General features: G+C 37.4%; 1 protein-coding gene across 1 annotated transcript in view; it reads left to right on the top strand.

The window, feature by feature from the left end:
• The first annotated feature begins 1,317 nt into the window (after nt 1-1,317).
• Nucleotides 1,318-21,628, top strand: part of LOC131591914 (anoctamin-4) — a 112,327-nt gene continuing 92,016 nt past the window's right edge. The window contains exons 1-3 of the mRNA XM_058863032.1: nt 1,318-1,387; nt 12,910-13,020; nt 18,528-18,664. Of these exons, the coding sequence (XP_058719015.1) occupies nt 1,318-1,387; nt 12,910-13,020; nt 18,528-18,664 (318 nt within the window). The remainder of the gene's footprint in view (nt 1,388-12,909; nt 13,021-18,527; nt 18,665-21,628) is intronic.

Genomic DNA, 21,628 nt, shown 5'->3' with positions numbered 1-21,628 from the left:
CCAAGGGAGCTGGAAAAGCAGAGTCATTAATGCATTCTTGGATATTTCAGTTCACAAAACTGAGCAATCTAATCAATAATATCCAACGATTTTGGGTGACTGCTCTTTACAATGTGCTTGCAATATCCACATTTTCAGTTGTCAGGGTCTGCTTTTCCATATGCTTTTTAGTTTGCTTATTTTTATCTGGTTAGGGTGTTTCATTTGTTCTTTTTAAAAACAAAATTAGTTTGCTGACAGAGGCAATAAGAGTCACAAGTAAATTAAGCAAAAAAACCAGTAGCGTAGAACTATCATTCAGCTTTCTTGCCCAAAAGAGATTGTTGACGATTTTCATCCAGAGTATGCTGAAAGCAATTCAAGTAGAGTTGGAGCAATTGCATCAATATGAACAAGAGGAAGCCAGAATCAGCAATTTACTGTAAGATAGCATATCTTTCTAAGACTGTGCATTAGCAACATAGGAAATTTCATCTTTGCTTTTCTCTTTGGAAAAATAAAGCCTGTTTTTTAATCACAATTTCAGTCCAAAAAATGATTAAGTGATAAATTTGAGAATTTTGGTGTGAAAGACGATTTCCAGTATTGATGATAAGATTTCACAAGACAAGAGAAAGTGGATTTTTTTTCCAAGCTTAAGGTCTTTTTATCGCCATGTGTAGCCTTACTGCTTTCCTTAAAACAGACCTTTATTTTTTTCCTTAAAAGCTACTTAATACCTCACTTGTAGCATCCTTTCCATATGAGAATTCCTAGTACAGGTAAAGCCTCAGAAGAAAAGAAATAATTTTTGACAAGTTCTAATTCATCAATCAGAAAACTGTCATTTAATAAACTCTGTGATAGCTCCATCATTAATATTGTCCTTTGTCAGCTGTGTGGATATTTTGAAGGAATGGAAGATACTTCCTCCTGTAGACCAGTAAAATGGTAAACCATGACAGTGTATTAATTTAAATATCTATTACTGTGACTGAATCTGGTGTCTACACTGAGCAGAAAAGGTGTTCCCATCTTTAATTTTCAAAGAAAATTAATATTTTAGAGTTCTCTTTTTTTTTTTTTCCTTTAAGAAGATGGTTTCTGCTCCATTTTAAAGCCCAACATTTCAACATTTTATACTTCAATTATTCCATGTTGATCTCTTGTATCTAACAGAACTAATTCTTATTCCTGTCAGGTATAAATTTATCTATTCATGGGGCTGAAAAGCGTGTGCAAGTCTGTCAGAGGAGAACTGCAGCAAGCTACCCAGTGTCACAGCATCCACCTGTGGATGGGCATCCCTCGATCCCACAAGCCAGAGGGTCAGTAAAAATGGAAGCCTCATCTTCTGGATCTACGATTTCATCAGTCACTGGTGGAAAAGCAAAAACCCATCAGCCAGGTAACAGATTTGCCTCGATACCTTTTCCAGTCCCATTTCACGTGTGATGTGCTATGACATGGCAAAGCTGGTGTTAATAACACAAGGTCATGCTTGTGTGGAGATCAATCTGTAGATTGTCAGAATTACCGATTGATGTCTTGTTCCCATTCGATGTTTTTGTTGATTATAGATTATAGGGAGTAACAGCTGAAAGGAGGAAATAAAAATGTAATTTTAATCATAAAAACCCCTACGATGTATAGTGGTGTCCAAAATGTTAAGGCAGAGAGATTTGGGATATTGCTTTTTAATACTGCTTCCCTTGTATATAGTTAATTTTGATATGCCTTGAGCTAATTGCTCTAGAGGCTACAGACATCCCCCATAGTATTCAATAATTGACACTAAAATTGGTTTTGACCAAATACTCAATCCAGGGTGTAGATCAAACTCTTTCTTGCTATAACACTAATAAAACCTGTGGATCTGCACAAGATCTTACAACTTAGGTTAACTGATTAACAAAATGAAACTTTTCAAAAGAAAGTCAGAATCTCTAGGGAACCATCAAATTCTAGCTGGCATCATGAGTTCATTCCTTGTTATGATAATTGCCAGTGCTATTTTAGAAATCTCTTTTCTTATAGCAGGGGAGTACATTTGTACTGGCCATGCTCCGTCATTCTTCACAATGAAAATTAAACTCCAAATTTCTTTCCTGAGCAGAGCAAATTAAAGCTGCCCGTGAAGTCAATTTTGTAGCATATTTATTGGAGTGTCTCAGTAATGTTCCAGTGTTGCTGCCCAAAAAAGAGCATGATATATGATGTATTTAGCTACTTGGGTGCTGGGAGGCAGTCTATTTGCGTGAGAAAGACAGTTCTGCCTGCAAATTCTTAGTGCACCCCTCTTAATTTCCAGATCTAGTAAATGGCTTAATTTTCATAGAAGTTAAAATTTTAGAATATCTACTGTAAATTGCTATACGGGTCTACTGCCATGAGTTTCATGGACTCATAGTATTTAGTCATCATAATCTTTGTCAACACAGATTAAAGAATTTAGAGTGACTCATAACCATATGTTTTGTTTATTTTAGTTCTTCTGTTCACTTGTTTGTCCTGTTTCTTCAGCTTCTGTCTTTTTTTGTTGAAGTACAGAAATTACTACTACTGAAATGTTGCTGTTGCTAAAGATATATAATGATGTATGCAAATATTAAATGATGTGTAAGCAGCAAATTCAGGCCTCTGATTGAGAAAAAGATCCCTTTTTATGTGGACCCCAGAGGTTTCCTAAAATGAAGCTCATTAGTGACCATTGGATAATGATTATCATTCAGTATATGAGATTAGTTTTATCTGTCACGTTCTCCTCTTAGGACAGTAAGAGCATCTATGATCTATGGAGAACATTTTTTGTGTGACAGGAGTCTTCTCTAACTTATATATCTTCATCTGAAATGAAGTCATTTCTATGATTTGTGTCTGTCTTTTCAATTCTATTTGAGACCACTATATTTGTGTTCGTGTCCAGGTTAAACTGCATTTGTGCTGTATGCAAATAGATCTAAGAAAGATTATGATCAGCAGCAACAGCAATGAATAGCACTCCTAAGAGGAAATTCTAATTTAAACAAAAAATCCTACGTTCCTCACTCAGTCACAAATTAACAGCTGTAGCTACATAATAGGTTTAAGACATCAGTTGTCCAGTGGTAGTACCTTATCTAAGATATCATAAGCATCTTGATATTTCAGAAAGACTACATTCTTATGTATATTAATTACTCAGATAGCAGATGTTAGAGCATTCTTTTCTAAGCTATCATCCTGCTACAGCATGCAGTAAGTTTGTAGGATTTTGTTCCTTCTAATTTTAAATAATTCATTCAATTTAGGTTTTTCCTTCTATTGGACTGCTGTTATCACTATCAAGTAGCTCTCACAGTTGGAGTAGTGTATGCTATACTCACTTTTAAATTTTCTTTGTCCACTTAGCAAATACTCCAAACATGAAGGCAGTCTAGCATAACAGAATGCATTTTTGGGACTTAAAATGGCATTTAAATTCTTATCAGTAAAAGAAACTAGGACCATGAAAAGAAATAATCCTTGATAAAGTGCAGGTTGAGAGTATTTTTTTCTTTGATAGCACTCTACTTCTATTTTCTTCACAACAATTTTTTACCCTTTGCACCACTTCTTCTTTCAAGAATGACAACTTTTATTATCTCTCATTATTTATTTGACAGCAGTTTCCTTTGAATGAAGTTCATAGGTAGCTGTATGCTAAGGACAAGAAACAATAGATACTGTTCATTGTTCCAGCATTTCTTTCCAGTTACTTCCCTGCCAGTTTTATTTGTAACTAGTAAGGAGCCTGAGGCTCATGACTTCTATTACTAATCTGGGTGTTAGAGTGATTAGGGAGCAGTGGATTGTCTGTACTGTACCTTATTTAAAAATAAATAAAGTTTTTAAACTTGTTTTGTGCAAGCTTGCAGAGGTCCTGCTCAGCCATGAGCAGAACAACAACTTCCAAGCTTAGATTTTAAGCAGATATAAAGGGATCAAGTAACTGGAACAAAACAGAGGAAAATGGAGAAACAAGTGGAAGAAAAAGGCTGTTAACAGGGAAGGGAAGACTCCTGGCACCTTTGCAGGTGCACCCATATGAGGGAACTTTCTCTTAGAAAGAAGGAAAGCAAAGACAAGTACAAGCAATCAGATGATCAATTTAGTTGTACTGACATTAAGGCAAACATGCATTTCTTTCCAAAATCAGGGCCAGCATGTTTTCAGTTTTGAGAAGACTCAGTTATCATCTTCCATCTATATGAGCAGTTGTGGTGTGTTGTGGCTAGAGGAACACAAGGCTACTGAAATCGAGAGCCCAAAGCCACTGGGGCAGACTGTTGGCTGCAGGGAACTGGCACAATTCCTCCTGAAGACAGTGTAGAATAGTCATGTCTGTGCTGCTCACAGGAGGCTCATTTTGAAAGCAATGGTATCATCATTTAGGGTCTCTGTAACAGCAACAGAATGAAGTATGAAACTAGCCTAGTGGGGGTTAAGCTGTCATCCCAGTCCGTTTCCTCAGTGTCAGTGTTAGACAAACCTGGGGACAAAATATCCCTTGCCTCCCTTCTGATGGCATTGTGTCTTTGCTGTGCAGCGAGCAGTGCTTTGGTTTCTGGGCTTCTGTCTGCTCTTCCCATTGTTAATCTATTCATAATCAGGACAATGTTACATTCCTTCATTCTCTTGGTGACAAATTCCTTTTTCTTCAGATTCTGCACAACTTGTCAAGCCTAATTTTTCTAGGACTCCCTAAATTTACAGGCTGTGGAAAAATGTCTTATTTAATATGTCTAAGCCACAGTAAAGGAAATAATTTCAGTGTGTGAAACTCTGGAATCTTCTTAGTTATTCTCTACTTGCAACATTTCCTAACACTTGTTATCCATTTTGTAACGACAGGAATTCAGAGGTTCCCTGGCAAGATTTTCTCTCTCTCTGTGCTTCTGGTAAAACCTTAATGCATTTTGAGGTTTAGATATATTACTGTATATGCAGTAATGTAGATTGTAATTTATATCACTTATACAGTGAAATCAGTGCTGCAGGCAATCTACAAAACCCTGAAGGAAGGGTTGTCTTTGAAATAATTTATTTCCAAAATTTAGTTAACATGTTAACATTAACATAAAATTTAGTTAACATTCATCACTCTGGGGAGCATATAAAAATATTCTAGAAAATTTTGCTTTCAAGAATTTGCTGTTCAAAAAGACCCCTTTCAAAGCCGAAGAACTGTACATTTTGGAAAGGACATTCCTTTCTACCTGAAATTGTATAGGCATGTCCATGATACTTGAAAGAACTTTGTGTGCTGAAAGGACTGGTTTCTGGCATTATGGTGAAAGTCTACTGGAATTCTCATTGGAATTCACTGAGAAACTTTTCTTGCACTCTCTTGCTTTTTGTGATAAGAAAGAAGTATTTGATAAATTACAAGTTTAAAAGAAGGTATGTTTGCCTTGGACAGGTTTTTCTTTATATTTGGATCCTCTTTTTTTTACTGCTTATCAAGCTATAGTATTTTTATTGATGACTGTACTTACTGAGCTTGTAAATAAGAATAAAGAACTAGGGGGATTGCCCAACAGAAAAACTGACTTGGCAGGCGAATAAAAAAGCATGGTTCTTGAAACTAGCAACCAAATTTAAAGGAAAAAAGGAAACGTGTTTAATAACCTTAGTCACAAATTAATTAACTTTGAATTATCAAAAAATTTAGGACTGAAGCCTTCAACAATGGTAATTTACTGTGTAAAATATATCTTTTTCTCATCACAAAATACGTATATGCTTGTTAGCATTTACATTTGATTGTAAATGGTCTTTTGAAGATCTGCGTTAGTTTGATGTGACTTGCTGGTTAAATCACATTTTCTTTTCTTTGCTGACTGGCAGGATGTGTGGCATGCATCTTTCCTAGATTAAAAGACTAAAACCCTGCAAATAATTCTGCCAGGAAGCTCTGTCATGCAAGTATTTCTTGGCAGCAAATGCATGCGTGGCATGGGGATGGCTGATGTCAATTCATCTAGAAATTTGAATTTGCACTAATAGTAATGCTGTTATCTTACTTGTCTAAAATTATTAGGAGAACAATCTCTTTCAGTATGCCTTCTACTGGGTGTACATAGAACTCTCTCTCATATGGAATGAAGCATAGAAAATGCAAGCAGATTTCAAAAAAGTTCAGTATTCCCCTTGTTAAGCTAATTTTCATATTAAAACCCCACATGTTTGCAAGAACCATCCCTATGCAGAAGGGACATTAATGTCAAAGAAACCAGCCTGCATATTTAACTTTTCCCTTTATCTACAGTCTGTGTTCAAAACACTGTAAGTTAGACACATGGAGCAGAATTTCTCCCATGTTGGTACTTCAAGCGTGATCTGTAAGCACCTCCCTGCTGAACATAGCTCGTTCATTCTCCTGAATTCTCCCGGAATTCTCTCTGCAGCCTCTGCAAAGCTCCTAAGGAGGAGAACAGTTTGCCTCAATCACCATGAGGACCTTTTGCCACCGGGGTGAGTGGCAGGACACCACGTGGTGATTATGCAGTACTTGGAAATTAAGAGCTGAAGTAGCTCACAGACGATGCAGACCTTGAAATCTTCTATCACTTTGCTTAGTCATTCAGCCTATTTCATTCAGCCCTTTACTTTTCTATCACAAAAGTGACTTATTTAAAAATTCCTGGTCTTAAGGTATCAAGTCTCCTGTAGTGGTCATTCTAGCACTTTGGAGAAGACTTTCGCAACAGCATGCTAACAAAAAAAGAAAAATGCTAGCAGAAAAAGCACTGTTTTTCAATGCTATCTCTTTTGTTTAATTTAAATGTATTTGATGCAGGCAGAAATTGCATCCCGCTGTATCAATTTGTGCTGCATGTGACACACGCAAATACTGAATCTATCTGAGAGGGGCTTGTGCATGCCCTCAATAACGGGCTTCAAAATTAATATTAATAATTTTAAGTGGTGTCTTTGAGGGTGTTTTGCTTCTCTGGGGCCTATGTGTTTTTAAAATTAACTCTTTTCAGAGACTTATTTTATTTCCTTTCTTCTTTGATCACTCTCCTGTTTGCAGTTATAAAAAAATCTTTCATTCAGCCCTGCAATCAATTATGCATGGTTACTTTAAAATCAGTACAGTTCACCCTCAGATTTCAGCTCTCCTGGCTGTTGTTAGTTTACAATATGTAGTCACCTCACAAAGGCTGCAAAATGCTGCTCTCCGTGGATATTCCTAATTGTTCTACCATCAGAGTTTCCTTTCAAGGGGGAAAAACAGGAAAAGGCTTAGGACTAAACTCACTGATCTTAGAACAAGGTTATAATGTCCTGAGACCAGTGTAATATAGCTGTCTTAAAACAACCTGACCATTCTATTCTGAAGAAAATATACAATATATAAAATTTTGCAAAGTTTCTGGGAAAGTAACGACACATTTAATCTGAAAAATAACTTATAATTCAAGGAACAGTGAGAGAGACTTTGAATAATCAGTTATTATGTTCTTGTAATGCTTGACTGGAAAATGGGGCTTTTTCTTAGCTCTATAGTTCTTGCTTAAAGGGGTTTAGTGTTATGCAAGACTCTATTTCTATGTTAAATATATTACATATATTCCAAAGAAAGATTCTTGCGGGAAGACTGTCAAAAGATGGAACAAACTAGCTGCTTCTTTGGCAGAAATGCTTTTAAAGTCAGAAAAGGGATTTGGCTAAAGTAGGGTTGCATAGTGTTACTAATTTCTACAAAAGGTTTGTATCATTCCAAAAGATAGCAAGACCTCTTTCCTAACACCAAGCCTGCTGGTTCATTCTGATATCTCAAAATTAGGCCAGTCCTTCCTTTATAAGTAAAAAACAAAACAAAACAAAACACAAAACTCCAAACAAAAAACAAAGGAAACCAAAAGCAACCCAAAACCAACCAACCAACAAAAAGCCCAACCTAAAGCAAAATGAAACAAATCAGGAGGCAGGCTTATTCCTTGGATGAGTAGATATGCTACAGGTAAGTGCTTCTAGGGTTCTAATGGATCCACTAGAAATCTCAACCAATGTACTATGGTGCCAAAAAAGCTCAAAAACCCTTAAGAGTTGCATAAAACTCATCACAGCTTAGACCAGGTATAAGGGCAGCAGCAAAGCAAAAAGGTGACATAACTTCTCCGTCCTTTGTGTCTGAGAACTTCCTTTGGGTCATACAGACCACTGACTGCTCCTGTGCCATGTGTGGGTGGATGTCTCAGGAAAGGAAATGTGTCCGCTCCGTGCTGGGATCTTCACAGAGGCACAATATTTCCTACTCCCATCCTTGGGAATGCAGTTCTGTACTGTTTTATGCTTTAGAGGTCCAGTGGAGCACAAACCATATGACTTTTTGAGGTCTTCTTCATTACTGGTGGTTAAAATAGAAAAAGGGAGATGGCACTATAGTTTGATGCCTTATTAAGTAACTCTGCTTTTGATGCAGATGATGTAACTTTTCTCTAAAAAATCCTTTTTCTGTTTCTCTGTTTTTGCTGCATCTCTTCTGTATTTTTCTTTTTATTCTTGGATTTCTCAGCCTCCTTTGGACTGAATTCTTTTGGGATCCTCCCTCGTGGGGGGCCCTGCTTATCTCAGTTCTTATGATTCAAAGAAAACTCCCGAGCTCATTAGAATCTTGTTTCTCGTGTTTATTAACAGGTGATCTTAACTTACCAGTTAACAGATTAACTTAACAGGTCTCTCCAGGCTGGTTACACAAGGTTAATCTTTGCAGTTTGGCACATTTCTTTCTTCTGATGGTACAAACAAGGCCTTGTGGCACACTTCGTGTCTGATGCACAAAATGGCCCCGAACTACGCAGTTCTTTTATCTTTATACCTATTTTTACCCAATTAACAATAGCCACGTATATTATTTTTCTTAATGACCCAATGACCCATCACCTCTGTGATGCACTACGGCATTTTCTACCCAATCACTTACTATTACCCAAAAACCTCTAGGAGAAGAACATGAAGAAGAAAGAAGAGGGGACAAGGGACAACACCCTAAATCCTCCATCTTGTCTCCTGTTCTCTAAACTAACTTTTTCACCCAGTGATTTAAAAAAACTTTCTAATCTACACACACTTTTAGCTTTTTTCATCTACCTTTAACATTTGTTTTCATGTATCACCATGAAAACATGCTCATGAATTTCATACTATATGAAATTCAGTGTTTTTCTAGATCTTATAACTAAGTATCAGAAACAAGGGCACACACTCTGTATTCCAGACTCCAACAGATGACCTGCCAAAAACGAACAGGAAGAAGTCAATAGAAAATGTGCCTGAAGGAGTGATTCTTTATCCTTTGTTGACATGGGTTTGCCTTGAGGGACACCATGCATAGCAGCTTTCTACTTCCTTCAAAGAAGTGGGTCTGCTAAGAAGGAACAACTTCTCTGTAGAACTTGTATTCAATACTTAGTGCAGCTAAACAAACCTGCTCATCTTAGAATTGTATTTTTCTTGCTAAGTATCACCCTCTTAGAGGTAGATGGCCCTGTGACAGAGGCATCCACCCACATGGCAAAATCTCTTTCACTACAAGTTGGAATGATCTTGTTTAACATCAGTACCATATTAACTACGTTGGTACACAAATTGCTTCTCTGATACATTTGGTCATTTTTATATTTAGAAGTATGTTAAAATTCTGACTTAGGACAAGCCATCTCATTTAGCCTCTAAAAATTAAGTCTTTTAAAAATTTCATTTGTTTTCCTAACATAATTCATTGGGACCCTTCAAGACAAATAAAGGAAAAAATGTTGTTTTATGCACAACTTTATGTATCAATGAGTAAATCAGATGGAGTGCCATGAGGTAATTTAAAATGTTATTTCAGTTGAACTAGAAAGTCTCAGTAAGATGATAAAAATCTCAGACTGATCTTTACAAAAAAAGTCATATTTTTTAAAAAAATCTAATATTTACTTCATTTTTATATGTGTTTATTTCTCATACTTCAATGGAAATTATCTTCTCAGACAATATTGCTTAGATTTTACTCAGTGGGATATGTCATTGATAAAGCATAAATCAGCAGCTGCTAAAGCAAGAAGGAAATGCTAAAGGCAGGTTAGTGATCCATCAATAGCAACAGTGACATCGGATACTGTCTTTGCATGTAGTATTGGAGATCTGTGGTAAGGTAAAGAAAATAAATTTCTGGAACATGGATGAGGTCATTGTGGCTTTTTCCAAAGAGCTGCTAGTTTAAAACCTCTGTCTGACAACAAGCCAGAAATCATTCATTTGGCCAGTCCACAACCCATCACATGGGTGATGTTTCTCTCAGGTAAAAAAATGCGGTAGCCCCTCCTGAAAAGTAGATGCTGGCAGAGGGGGAGGAGGATAGAAGCCCAAGTGCCTAAATTCAAGTCTTTACTGACATGATAAAGATCATGGGAGAAGAAAGCATTCCTGCAATCCCTAATTTAAAAGCTACATTGTTGGTAGATACATTTTTTTCCCTTGTGTTGGTGAAGGCAAGTTTGTAATTAGCCATGTGTTTTATCACAAATGATTGGTAGAAGATTATGGCTGCAATTTTTACTGAAATAGGACTATGCATCCAGATGCTTAATCTGATACTTGTGCAGTGAGGCCAGGTATTAAGGCTACTGTGAATCAGACCAGCATAGAACACTGTCATTTCTGTGAATTGCTGAAATCTCCCTATACTGCAAGAGGATCAAATACAGGAGAGGAAATTCAAATGCAGCAAAATTGTCTTGACTTCATTGTCTGAACTACAGTCAGGTTTAGGCTGGTCATTTTATGACCACTTCCTAGGCATTTCGGTTTTTGTTATTTAAAGAGGGGCTTTGAAGTCAGCTATGCACCTTCTCCAAGAGTTTAATCTTATTAAAGGTCTATGGTTAGATAGTGCATCAGATATCAGCACTTTGGGACCTCCATAGCTGACTGCCACTTTCTTTCTCCCTGGCCCAATTACTTCAGGTCTGCTGGAGATGCTGCAGGGATCCTGCAACCTTCATCTCTTCTGAGGAACGGCAACTTAAATGTAACAAGGATGGAGGGTTTGGAGGAAGAAAGGGTATTTTGTATTTGTCCGTATTGTCATTAATTTGCTCTAACTAGGGTTGAAATGCAGGACAAAGGCTGTTGGAGGTGAAGATGCAAGTATGAAATGGTATATGTTAAAAGTGGTAGCTGAGTATTTAAGAAGAAACTGAATGACATAATTTGCAAAGCTCCTTAACTGAATTGCTGTCCACTGATTTCTTTTCTACTTCCATCATATTGTTTGTATGTATGTTTCAGCAGCTGGAGTATTTTTTTCTTGGGCCTCAGAAATCTCTTTTGGGGCAAATCTTAGCCTCTCATCTCTGAGGCCATCTGCAGATTTCCCTAGGCTACTATTGTATGAATAATCAGTTATCTCACTTAAGAAATTCTCTTTGTTCTACATCATTAAATGCTGACTCCTGCTGCTGCTATGATAGATCGCTTTGCAGGAATCTACAAGGGGAGTTATCTCTGATGTTAACAGTGAATCTTTGCTGTGGAACAAAAGAATACGCTGAAGCAAGCATGAGACAATTTGAATTTATAATATTTTATCACTGAAAAATAATAAAGGATTAAGCTGGTCAAAGTGTACCCATTTTGAGATCTGTATTTCCAAAAAGTGAAGAAGGGCCTTTAAAATACTTTTGAGTAATTTTGTGCCTAGGAATATTATTTCTTGCTCCCATCAAGGCAGTAGTGAGATCATAATTTGGCAAGGAGAAGGGGAAAATACAGTGGACTAGCCCAGAATTCAAAACAAGAGCAGCTTGCTATAGGCAGATTGAATGATGAAGGGAAATGATGAAGGCAGATGAAGGGAAAATGAAGGAAAAATGCTTCCTTCTAAAGCATAAGTGATAGCATCTAGTGAAGCACAGTAATCTAAATGACCTGAAAGTTTGTTCTTCCACCTTGACCTTTTTGTCATGAACTCCTTTCCCAGATATCTCCCTGACCACTGAAGGTCTCTGCTAATTCTGTGCATTAGGTAGTCAAGAGCATCATCTCTAACAGATGCCTTTGTGAAAGGTTTTCCTGCTACCCTTTGAAAACCAGTTACCAGAGGTACTCCCAGTAGTTCCCTCCCTCTCTCTGTCTGTATCCAAATACTCTGTAGCCTTTTGCCCGTTTTCTGTCTACTCTTGATATGCAGCCACCCTTCTGTGCATGGAAAGTGTCTATTTCAAAACTTTCTGCTTTCTTTGTTCATGTTGAAAGAGCATTGAAATGGGCAAATCCTGTGTCTATTTTTTTGTGTAAATAGGCTCGAAACTGTAACCAGCCAGAATAAGTTTTTATTCTGCAATGCTTTTAAACAACAACCATTATATACCAGTGTGAATCCATTTGAAATGGATTCCAGTGCTGGACTTCTTCCTAGACTATGTCATGCCATCAGGTTGGCATATGAGAACTTACAGTGCCCTGCATCTGAAACACGCTGTCCATGCTCTTTTTGTCCTAAAGGCTGTCTTCTGTCTTGCAACTTTGTGTGTGTGGCTTTTTTTAGTCTGCTTGTTCCTCTGTTATTTGTAACAACATCTCTTGTTTGTTTTCACATTTGGGAGCTAGTTTTGTAGATGGTATGGTGAGGTGACGCTCATGACATGGCAGCATATGGTCACTTGAACGAGGGACATGCCAGTGGCGACTCTGCATCATTGCTGATAGCAGAGAATGTTGTTGCTTCATTCTATTTAGCTTTAAATCAGTCCATGTTCTATGTGAAGTTCCTTGGTTTGAAGAAAATTTGATTCTGCTAAGGAGGAAAAAATGGAAATATCTTCATTCAATGTGTATGTTTCCTCACCTGAAGCCCCTTGGCTGGATTTTGTACTGCACTGTCACAAACCCCATCAATCTCTTCAATTTCTTCAGAAGGAAGAGAGGATTTGCAGGTTAACCAGCTGGAAACGCAAATATGGATAAAACCAGAAATACAGAAGACAGATGTGGACTTTTCAGAAATTCTTAATGCAATACAAGAAAGTAAGTTCTTCCTTGGATGCAAAATTGTGTTTATGGTAGAAGATTCAATTGAGATGTATTGAAATTATAACTGAAGGCACACACAAAGTGATGAACTGAATGATAAGTATCCATTATTAAAATCTCTCAGGATATTCAGTGGATAATTGAAGGCTAGTAAGAAATCTTTTACTATCAGAGAAGTCATAGAAAGATTTGAATTGCTGTGTGCCATAGGATTCCAGCAGTATATATTTTCTATGCAGACATAATCAGAAATAGTAAGATTCCTGATAGTTTAATAAATTCTTTGCACTCCTGAGGGGCTGTGTGAGCAGTTAATATGTTAATAATGTGTTAATAATGACATTAAAATGCTGAAGTCTGGATTTGAAGACCGGATTTGAAGTTCCAGTTGTTCCAAAGTGTTGGGCTATATTCACATTTTTGCAGCTGGTATTATTTGGGAGAAGTCATGAAGTTGTTACAACAAGTGAAGGTCCATGTGTCTTAGATACTGCACAAAATTTTCTGGTTTTATATGTAATGGACTGTGGACTAAGAATTAATTGGTTTACCCTTTTTAAATCCAACTGCAGAATGGTCTCAACGCTTGTGCTGGAAGTAGTGCAACTCTTGTTAATAACAGTGGAAGTCATGCCCCCTAACCCAAAACTGATGCAATTCTGGAATCCAATAGGATCTGGAATTTCAGTGAGAATTTTTCATAGGAGTTTGAAATTCTTATGCAGGGTGAGAATCAAAATGCAAGGCATGGCTTCCTGGCTTCCTTATTTTCCAGTTTGATTTTAAACTGGGTGTTTGGCATAAGAATTTTCCAGAGTGCGAAACAGCAGCTTGCATTTTAGAGTGATAAAGGATGAATGAGAAAAAACCCCAGACTCTGCCTGTTTTTTGCCACTTGAATAAGGAACCACACAGAATCAAGCTGTTTAATGGTGGTATTAGTTGGGGGTGGAAGGAAAATGCTTAGGTTAGTATGATGATGGGGGTAATAATTTGAAAATGAATAATTTGAAATTGAATCACCTTATTACTTAAGATACAGGTTTAGGATGAATTCCATGTTTTCTGATTTAAAAAGCTTTTTCCATCAGGAAATCTTAGTGTGAGGTTTTGTCTTCTCCCTTCTCCACACCAGCACAGCCCAGATAAAGGCCTAGGAGCAATTGGGATGCAGACTGGAGAGGCTGAAAAGCCACTGTAGGGTCTTCCAGAGGTGAATAGACAAGATAGCTAAACACGGATAAGCAATTTAATCTGCGCTATTTCAAGAATTAACATTTTGATTTATGGATTAGTCACAAGCCATTTGAGAAGGATGCAGTTTTTACAGCCTTGGAAGGGTTTTTCATTTAGGAAAAGGAAAGGAGTGTTTTTCCTTTATCCAGCCCAGACACAGGTGCTGTTGGGAAGTTAACCTCCATGTCCTTTAGCTACATCTCCTTCCTCAAAGACAAAAGGAATTTGTAGAACCCACTTTCCAGTGGCTCACTGTGTGTCCAGGAGGGTGTTGTCACCTGCAGTCTGTTGCAAACACCATCTAATTGGGAGAAACATGTCTAAAACATGTCTAAATATTCTTTCTAGGGTAGTTGCTCTGAACAGTAAATGTTCCTTTTATTCCCTTTTGCTTTAGCATTGAATGATAATTTAAAAACAGGCTAATAGTACTTCTAGAAACCAAATTATTTTTCTTGCTAAGATAAGCTTTGGAATATTGATCGTCAGCTAGCATTATCCAAAGTGAGAGTATACTTGATGGCTTGGTGGGACTTTTGTTAATAAAATAACAGCAGAAACATGATATCTGAGCATGTTTCCATCTTCTCACAAAATAACATAGGTCCCATTTTTTAATGAAAGTTCTTATTTTTAGGCACTTCCGTTTCAGCATCCTCCTTCAGAATGTTAGAGGAGTTATCTTGTTTTTGAGTCCTACCTTATATCAGCATCTTAATCTGAAGTGACTTGACCCACTGAGATTGTGCATGGATTCCTGCTCAGAATTTATCAGTGTCCAGTTTTTAGAATATGTAGTTTTACTATATTTGGGATAAAAATATTTTTATACCCACTTTTTTTTCCTTTTATTCTTCAAGGGATTCTGACTTATAAAGGAATTTTGATTTTTTTTCCTGCAAAATAGAACAGGAGGGGGAGAAAAGAGATTGCATATTTATGCTGATCTAAAACCAGAGGGAGAATTCTTATTATCTCCTGTAGCAGTGCATTTGCTGCTCTGTATTCCTGTTAAATTTCACTGCTTAAAAATACATGACTTTGCAGTAGCACCAGCCTGTCTCCCAAATGGTATTTATATATATAATAAAGCCATTACATATCATTCTGTTAAGGACATTTGTGGGTATATGCACATCAGGGTCTGAAGGGAACAAGAAAGGTGGAGCCCTGATTATCCTTTTCTGCAGCATTTGGCCATGTAGGTGTTCAGTCCATTGGAGTGGAAGGGCTGAGCTACCTACAGGCAGCAGAAGAGTTATCTCGGAAGTACCATCACCATTACTAATCTAAAGCAAACAGGAATTGCTATATAAATTATCCACTTGGTTTTGTAGAACAGTATTTTGTTAATTGCTTTTTAAATATATAATGAGTCTTGGGGTAGAAAAATTATTTCAGCAAATGTTGGGGGCCCGTATTTTCTGTAGTGACCAACTGGCATGCCAGTTACCCGTGTATTTCTGATATAAACAATTTTCCACTGCAGGCAATTTGGAAGAGTCCTGGTAGCTAATTTCACTAAGCAGCTGAGAGTTGCTTCCACAACATCTTCACTGCTGAGATGGACTGTATTTTAAAATGACCTTAAAATAAGATTGTTTTTTTGGCTTCTTCAGGAACATTCAGTAATTCTGTGTTTCAAGCCTCCAGACACATTCATTGTCTTATGCACCCAGTTCTGTATCTCAAAACATCCACTTAAAAACTATGTATTTTGCAACCCAAAGCATTACCAGCGCTTCAAGAGGCAGAAATTCTAGTATCTCAGAAGCCTCCTCTTTTATACCAAGGCAGTCTTAATGTCAAAACAAAGTTAGTTTAAATTCCCTCAAGTATAACAAACAGGCAAAACTTTCATTTTACAGCTTTCATTGATGCTGCCTGCAACAGATATATGTATCTTGAATAATCTTCAGAAAGCTTCACTATTTAATTATTTTGGGATTTTTTCCACAGTTGTTTTCAGATTATGTTGAAGTTTTAATCATATAAAGATTCATGTGTCATCGTCATGGAGGCACTGATGGGTTTCAATTCAGTGAAGTTCAAGTCATTCAAAATGTTTTCTCTTTCAGTTGTTCTTTCTGTTGAATATTGAGACGAATTCTCATACGAACATGTGCAATATCTGGTCATGATCTACATCCAAATTATTATCTGATGGGGTAGAATATTTCTAGTCTTGACTTTTGAAAGAGCAGGGACAGTGAAGGACACAAGGTTAGGCTGTGCTGTGCTTTGTTGTTTCTCTTTTTTTATATATATATTCTCTTTTCTTTTATAAGTATGTCTAGTATGATTTTTTGTGGATTGAAATTAATGAAGGTGGCGAAAAAAATCTGTAATATTACTGCAACAAATTGGATTATAATAAACAAATCTGTTTATTGCCTTTTAAGACTCCTAGAGCCTCTGTGGTTTCCTCTAGGACAAGTTGGAGGCAGCCACAGTGACACTGAGGAGCTGCATGCTCTCTTCACATATAACTAAACAACACCAGAAACTCAGAATCTCTCTTACAAACTATGCTGCTTAGGTTAGGTTAGCACATTAACCTAGTATTTAGAGTGGATTAATTCAGACATGAGGTTTTCTCTGTTGTCTCTGAAACTTGTAGTTGTTTTCCAAACAAAACTCTTGTAATTAAAAATACAATGTCTTTCATTAACCTTGTCCTTATTTTATGCATGAAAATGAAGATGAAGGATTCTTGAATATTTTGATTGCGTTTTCTTTTTTGATTATCTAGAGATGTAATAATAGATTTCAGATGGTATAAAAAACACACACAAAAAGGGAGGAAAAATTTTCTCCATGCTCATGATTGACAAGGAAAGAGTAGTATATTTAAATTGCAACATATGTCTGTTTTAAGGATGAATATTATGGATAAGACTCTCCTGCTTGTGAGCATGGAAAATAGGCCACCTGCAGAGACTGGGGAGTTGGTATCATCAGCAATTTTTTGAAAGAAGTCTGAAACTGGGCTATGACCCCTGAAGAAGGGAAAGGTGAAAAGGAGGTCACAAAATGCTCATGATGGCTGGGAACAGTTAGTGGCTGTTAATTTCTGGCATCTATCCAGTCTCTCCACGGTGCAGGAATGGATTTTTATACCTGCAGCCAGTAGATAGAAATGGAACTAAGTTGCCACCAGCAATTAGAGATTTTTGGCTGTTAATATAGATTCTCACCAACAGGAATTACAATTGCCTGTCACTAAATTAGGGGAGCTGAGGACAAGCAAAAACAACAGTTTATTGCACAAAAAAATAATTATTCCAAAAGTCATTCAAGCTTGCAAGAAATGTGAATAGGGATAGGGAGTTAGACTAATTTCTGTCAAGACTATTAGATATTTGCTCCCACTGTAGTCAGTGGAAGAGGCTCAGAAGCTGGGACCTTTGGGGGTCCCTTCTAACAGCTATAACTCTACTTTCATAATTTTGGATTTTGCCTGTGAAGCACGAGATTAGAGAGCTGAAGTCCATCCACAGCTGAAGCATGATCCTCAGCTGAGGCATTTTTCTTCTCCTGGAACACATCTCTTCATCATGTTTTTCACCAGACCTGTAGCACATGGAGTGCAGAGTGAACTCACCTGCCCTGCTCCTCCCATCTGGCAGTCACTCCAGACCTTAATATCTATACCTTTTTTCAGGGTTGGTTTACCACAGCTTAAATCTGTAGATGTAAGCAATTGCTTCATGCAAGACTGAGGGCTGTGTGGTAGGTGGATCTGAAAGTGTCAGATTTATATGCATCAAAACATGCTAAACTGTGAAAAGAGAAATATCTGCCTGGGTTCATTTACTCAATGCCTTTCAAGAAACAGCTTTTATTTAAGGCCTTCTGCCTCTGGCTACCCTGTAGATCTGTACAACTTTGAACTTCATACTTTGTATAGTAGGTTAAAATTCTGCCTCCTTATAAGAAACTTTCAGAGACAATACTAATCCAGAAGGCAGTCATTTAAACCATTTGCCCCAAAAAAAGCTGTGAAGGTAGCTCACATCTGTTTTATTGTGACAGCAGATTGTTTATTTTTCATGAGAGAGGTGTTGTGGTGTCCTAAATCTTTATGTGGCTCATTGATGAAGAAAGCATTCCAACAATGCTCATCAGATTTTAAAACTACCATGGTATATACTTAGACCAGAGCTAAAAAGTGAAGTGATTAATGGGTTATACTGGGTTATACTTGCTGTATTCATTTGGTTCAGTGGTGATTTGGATGTATATTTTTATTTTTTGTTTTTTAGTAGCTAAGGATGTCAACATTTTTTTTGATGAGTTAGAAGGTGTGAACAGCCCTTCCAAAGATGATGATTCCCTGCTTCACCATGGTAACTTGACCAGTACTTCTGATGATGCCAGCAGGCTGGAAGTTGTGGGAGAGGTAAGGATATGCAGAATTATTAATACTATATTTATTCATGTCTATTATAAAGATGTAATAAATGTAATTTGATTTACAATCTCATTCTCTACCATCAAATTGTGTCTAATCTTTCCCATGAGAACTGGTTTTCCATTCTAAGATTATAATGCTGAAATATAAAATATCTCAAATTCAAACCAGCTATACAAATCTAAGGCTTCAGTGCTTCTGAAAATGCTGGAAAAGTTTTTCCTATATTCATTCTTTAAGGGGAAAGAGTATGAAGGGGATTTATCTACAAGTCCCTTGAGAAACATGGGTGTCAGTTATGAGATCCAATCCCTTTCCATGAAGAACAATTATGACATGATGGTGCATAATGGTGATTCAGGGAACATACCAGGGAGGGAACATTCTGCACATAGTCCCTTTTAAAATCTGTCTTCAAACAGGCTCATGGACCCATGATGAAAATCTGGGCCTTAATTCCTTCCTGTGTCTTTTGCAAAGAAAGAAAATTATGACCTTTACCTCCCACTGTCCTGTCAGCCATGGACGTTAGGGTTGTTTCCTCAGTGAGTGAAGAGACTTCTTTCCACCACCTCAGGAATGGGGCTGCATCAAGACTTCTTACTGGACTGGACTGACTTTACCTGCAGGTTGTGCCCGAGGTGCTTTTGGCAGAGGGCTGACTGGAACAGACCAGAACTGGCAAGGATCGTGCTAGTAATTAAAAAGAGTGGAAAACCACAGGACATTGCTGAGGGCCCTACCCTGACCCTCTTTTGTTCACTAGTTTTGATAGAGTTTAGAAGAGGCAATTAGAGATTATCTCTTTCAGGAGCTAGAGGGTTTTGTGGTGCAAGATCTTTTGTGCAACACTGCTGAGGGGAGAGCCAGACATTTTCTTTGTTCTAGAAATTCAGCCCATAGAGAGCTTCACTCCTCGAATGTTTAGACAGATAATTAAAGCAACAAAATTCAGGGCACCCTGAATATGTTTGACCTTGCTCACAGTTTCATCTTCCTTAATTGTATCTCTTCCCTAGCTTCCCATACAACATACAAAGGACTCTTTGGCTGCTTGCACCATAATAGGTTAATCTAACATGATATTCCCATGTTGCATTTTGGGACATGGTCTTTAGCAAGAAGGAGCAGGTGAAAGGCACATGATTTTTGTAAGTTAAAGAGGAAAAAAATAACAGAAAATGGTCAGAAGGACATGCTGCTGTTAATGTAATAATATTGAAAAAACAATACCTCAAAACCTTTCTTTCTTTCTCTTAGATGTGTTCTTTTTAGTTTTTTTTAATGGAAAGGGAAAACCTTTGAGGGATATGAACAGATTTAAGGGGTCATTTTGTAACCATAACTGAGGAAAATAGCAATGTAAGTCACATGTAGCTAAAAGATGGATGAAAATTGAAAGTCTTAATAGGACTTCAGGGATTCTGCAGACAACCAAAAAAAGTTTCAAAGTACTTGGTCCCTGCTAAACTCTAGAAGGAGACGATACACTGTTCAGATGTTGTATGGTTTATATGGGTATGTGTGGGTAAGCCCTTTAGCCTAAAGCTCTCCTAACATATGCATGTATATGAGTCATGTCTGAATGCTGATGGCTCCCAGCTGAGCACCTGAGAATATAAAAACTACTGTATTCCTTGGAAAACAAGTCCAAATTATATAACACATATTACAATACAGTCATAAAGCTAGACTGAAATTATAAGCTTCCTGTTAGAGTGAAGTCTTCACTGTTCTACTTTCTTCCAGCATCCTTTTTTAGACGAAAGAATGGAGGTTTGACATATCCACTACACCACTTTTTCACCAAAAAACAGCAGTCAGACCTAGTGCTACATATTCTTTCTTCATCAGTTTAGGAAAACTGATATTTTGATGTCGTAACACGGGTAAGGAAGATGAAATACCTGGAGGAAGATAGGACAAACTTCTGTCAGCATAAGCCTGTAATACTTGGATGATGCAGAAGTCCTGTAGCTGACGCTGCTGAGCCAGCCCTGACTGTCTCTGTATCATGTTAGATCCTCAAGAGTTCTTGCAAGTCTAGACTCAATCTGTAAAGTTGCCTTAGAGTCTGTGACAGAGGGCCAGAGAAAGGGTTCCTTCTCAGAGGCCGTAACAGTCTAATAGGGTTTATCAGTCTGGATTTGACATGCAGTGTTCCTAAAATGAAAAGTACAAATAAGGGTGTCCAAGCTACCTTTCTGAGTGAAAAACTAAAATATTGTATTTGGTAGTTTTTCTCAAATTCAAGAGAAGTAATTGTCCCAGGGAGTCATATTTGTAGTGGAGGAAGTCTAACAAGTCAAATACCTTGGCTAAATCTCATAGATACTCTTTAATATAAGGTTCTGCATTCCCTGATGAGTCAGTACAGGGCAAACCAATTTTCTTCAGAGAAAGAAGAAACAAAGGAACAGGCAAATCAATTTTTCCAGTGAAGTCACTACTGCCTGCAGAGGACACATTCCTCATGGTACTCTCAGGATGGGTCTGAGTTCAGATGAGGAGTGTACATTTGAAGTGGATCTCTCAATTACCTCTACCCATGATTTCTTTGCAGTCCAGAGCAGTGTTGGATTTTAAACTTGTATTCCTTATGGATGTAAGTCCAGTGAGTCTTTTGGACCAGACTACACAGGACCCAAAGTGAGCCCTTAAGCCTCACAGCAGGTCCTCAGCATGGGCTGTTTTACCCTACAGTTCCTTTCCTATTACGCCAAAAATACATGTTGACCCTGACTACTGAACAGGAGGCTTGTCAGGAGGATTAGAAATCGCAATAGGACCACCAAGCTGACCCACAGCTTCTAGATCTCCTGCTACACCCCTCCTTTATTTAAATAACCTTAAATACCCTTTGGGCTGTTGAGGCTTTTTTTATGTCTTCTCAACAAAGATTTTAATGGGAAAAGATAAAATGTGCCTCCTGAGTTGTTTTCACATTTAATG

This window comes from Poecile atricapillus, chromosome W (assembly GCF_030490865.1).
Source record: "Poecile atricapillus isolate bPoeAtr1 chromosome W, bPoeAtr1.hap1, whole genome shotgun sequence".
Classification (NCBI taxonomy): Eukaryota; Metazoa; Chordata; class Aves; order Passeriformes; family Paridae; genus Poecile; species Poecile atricapillus.
Note: the sequence above shows the minus strand (reverse complement) of the source record. Positions and strands in the feature narration are given on the sequence as shown.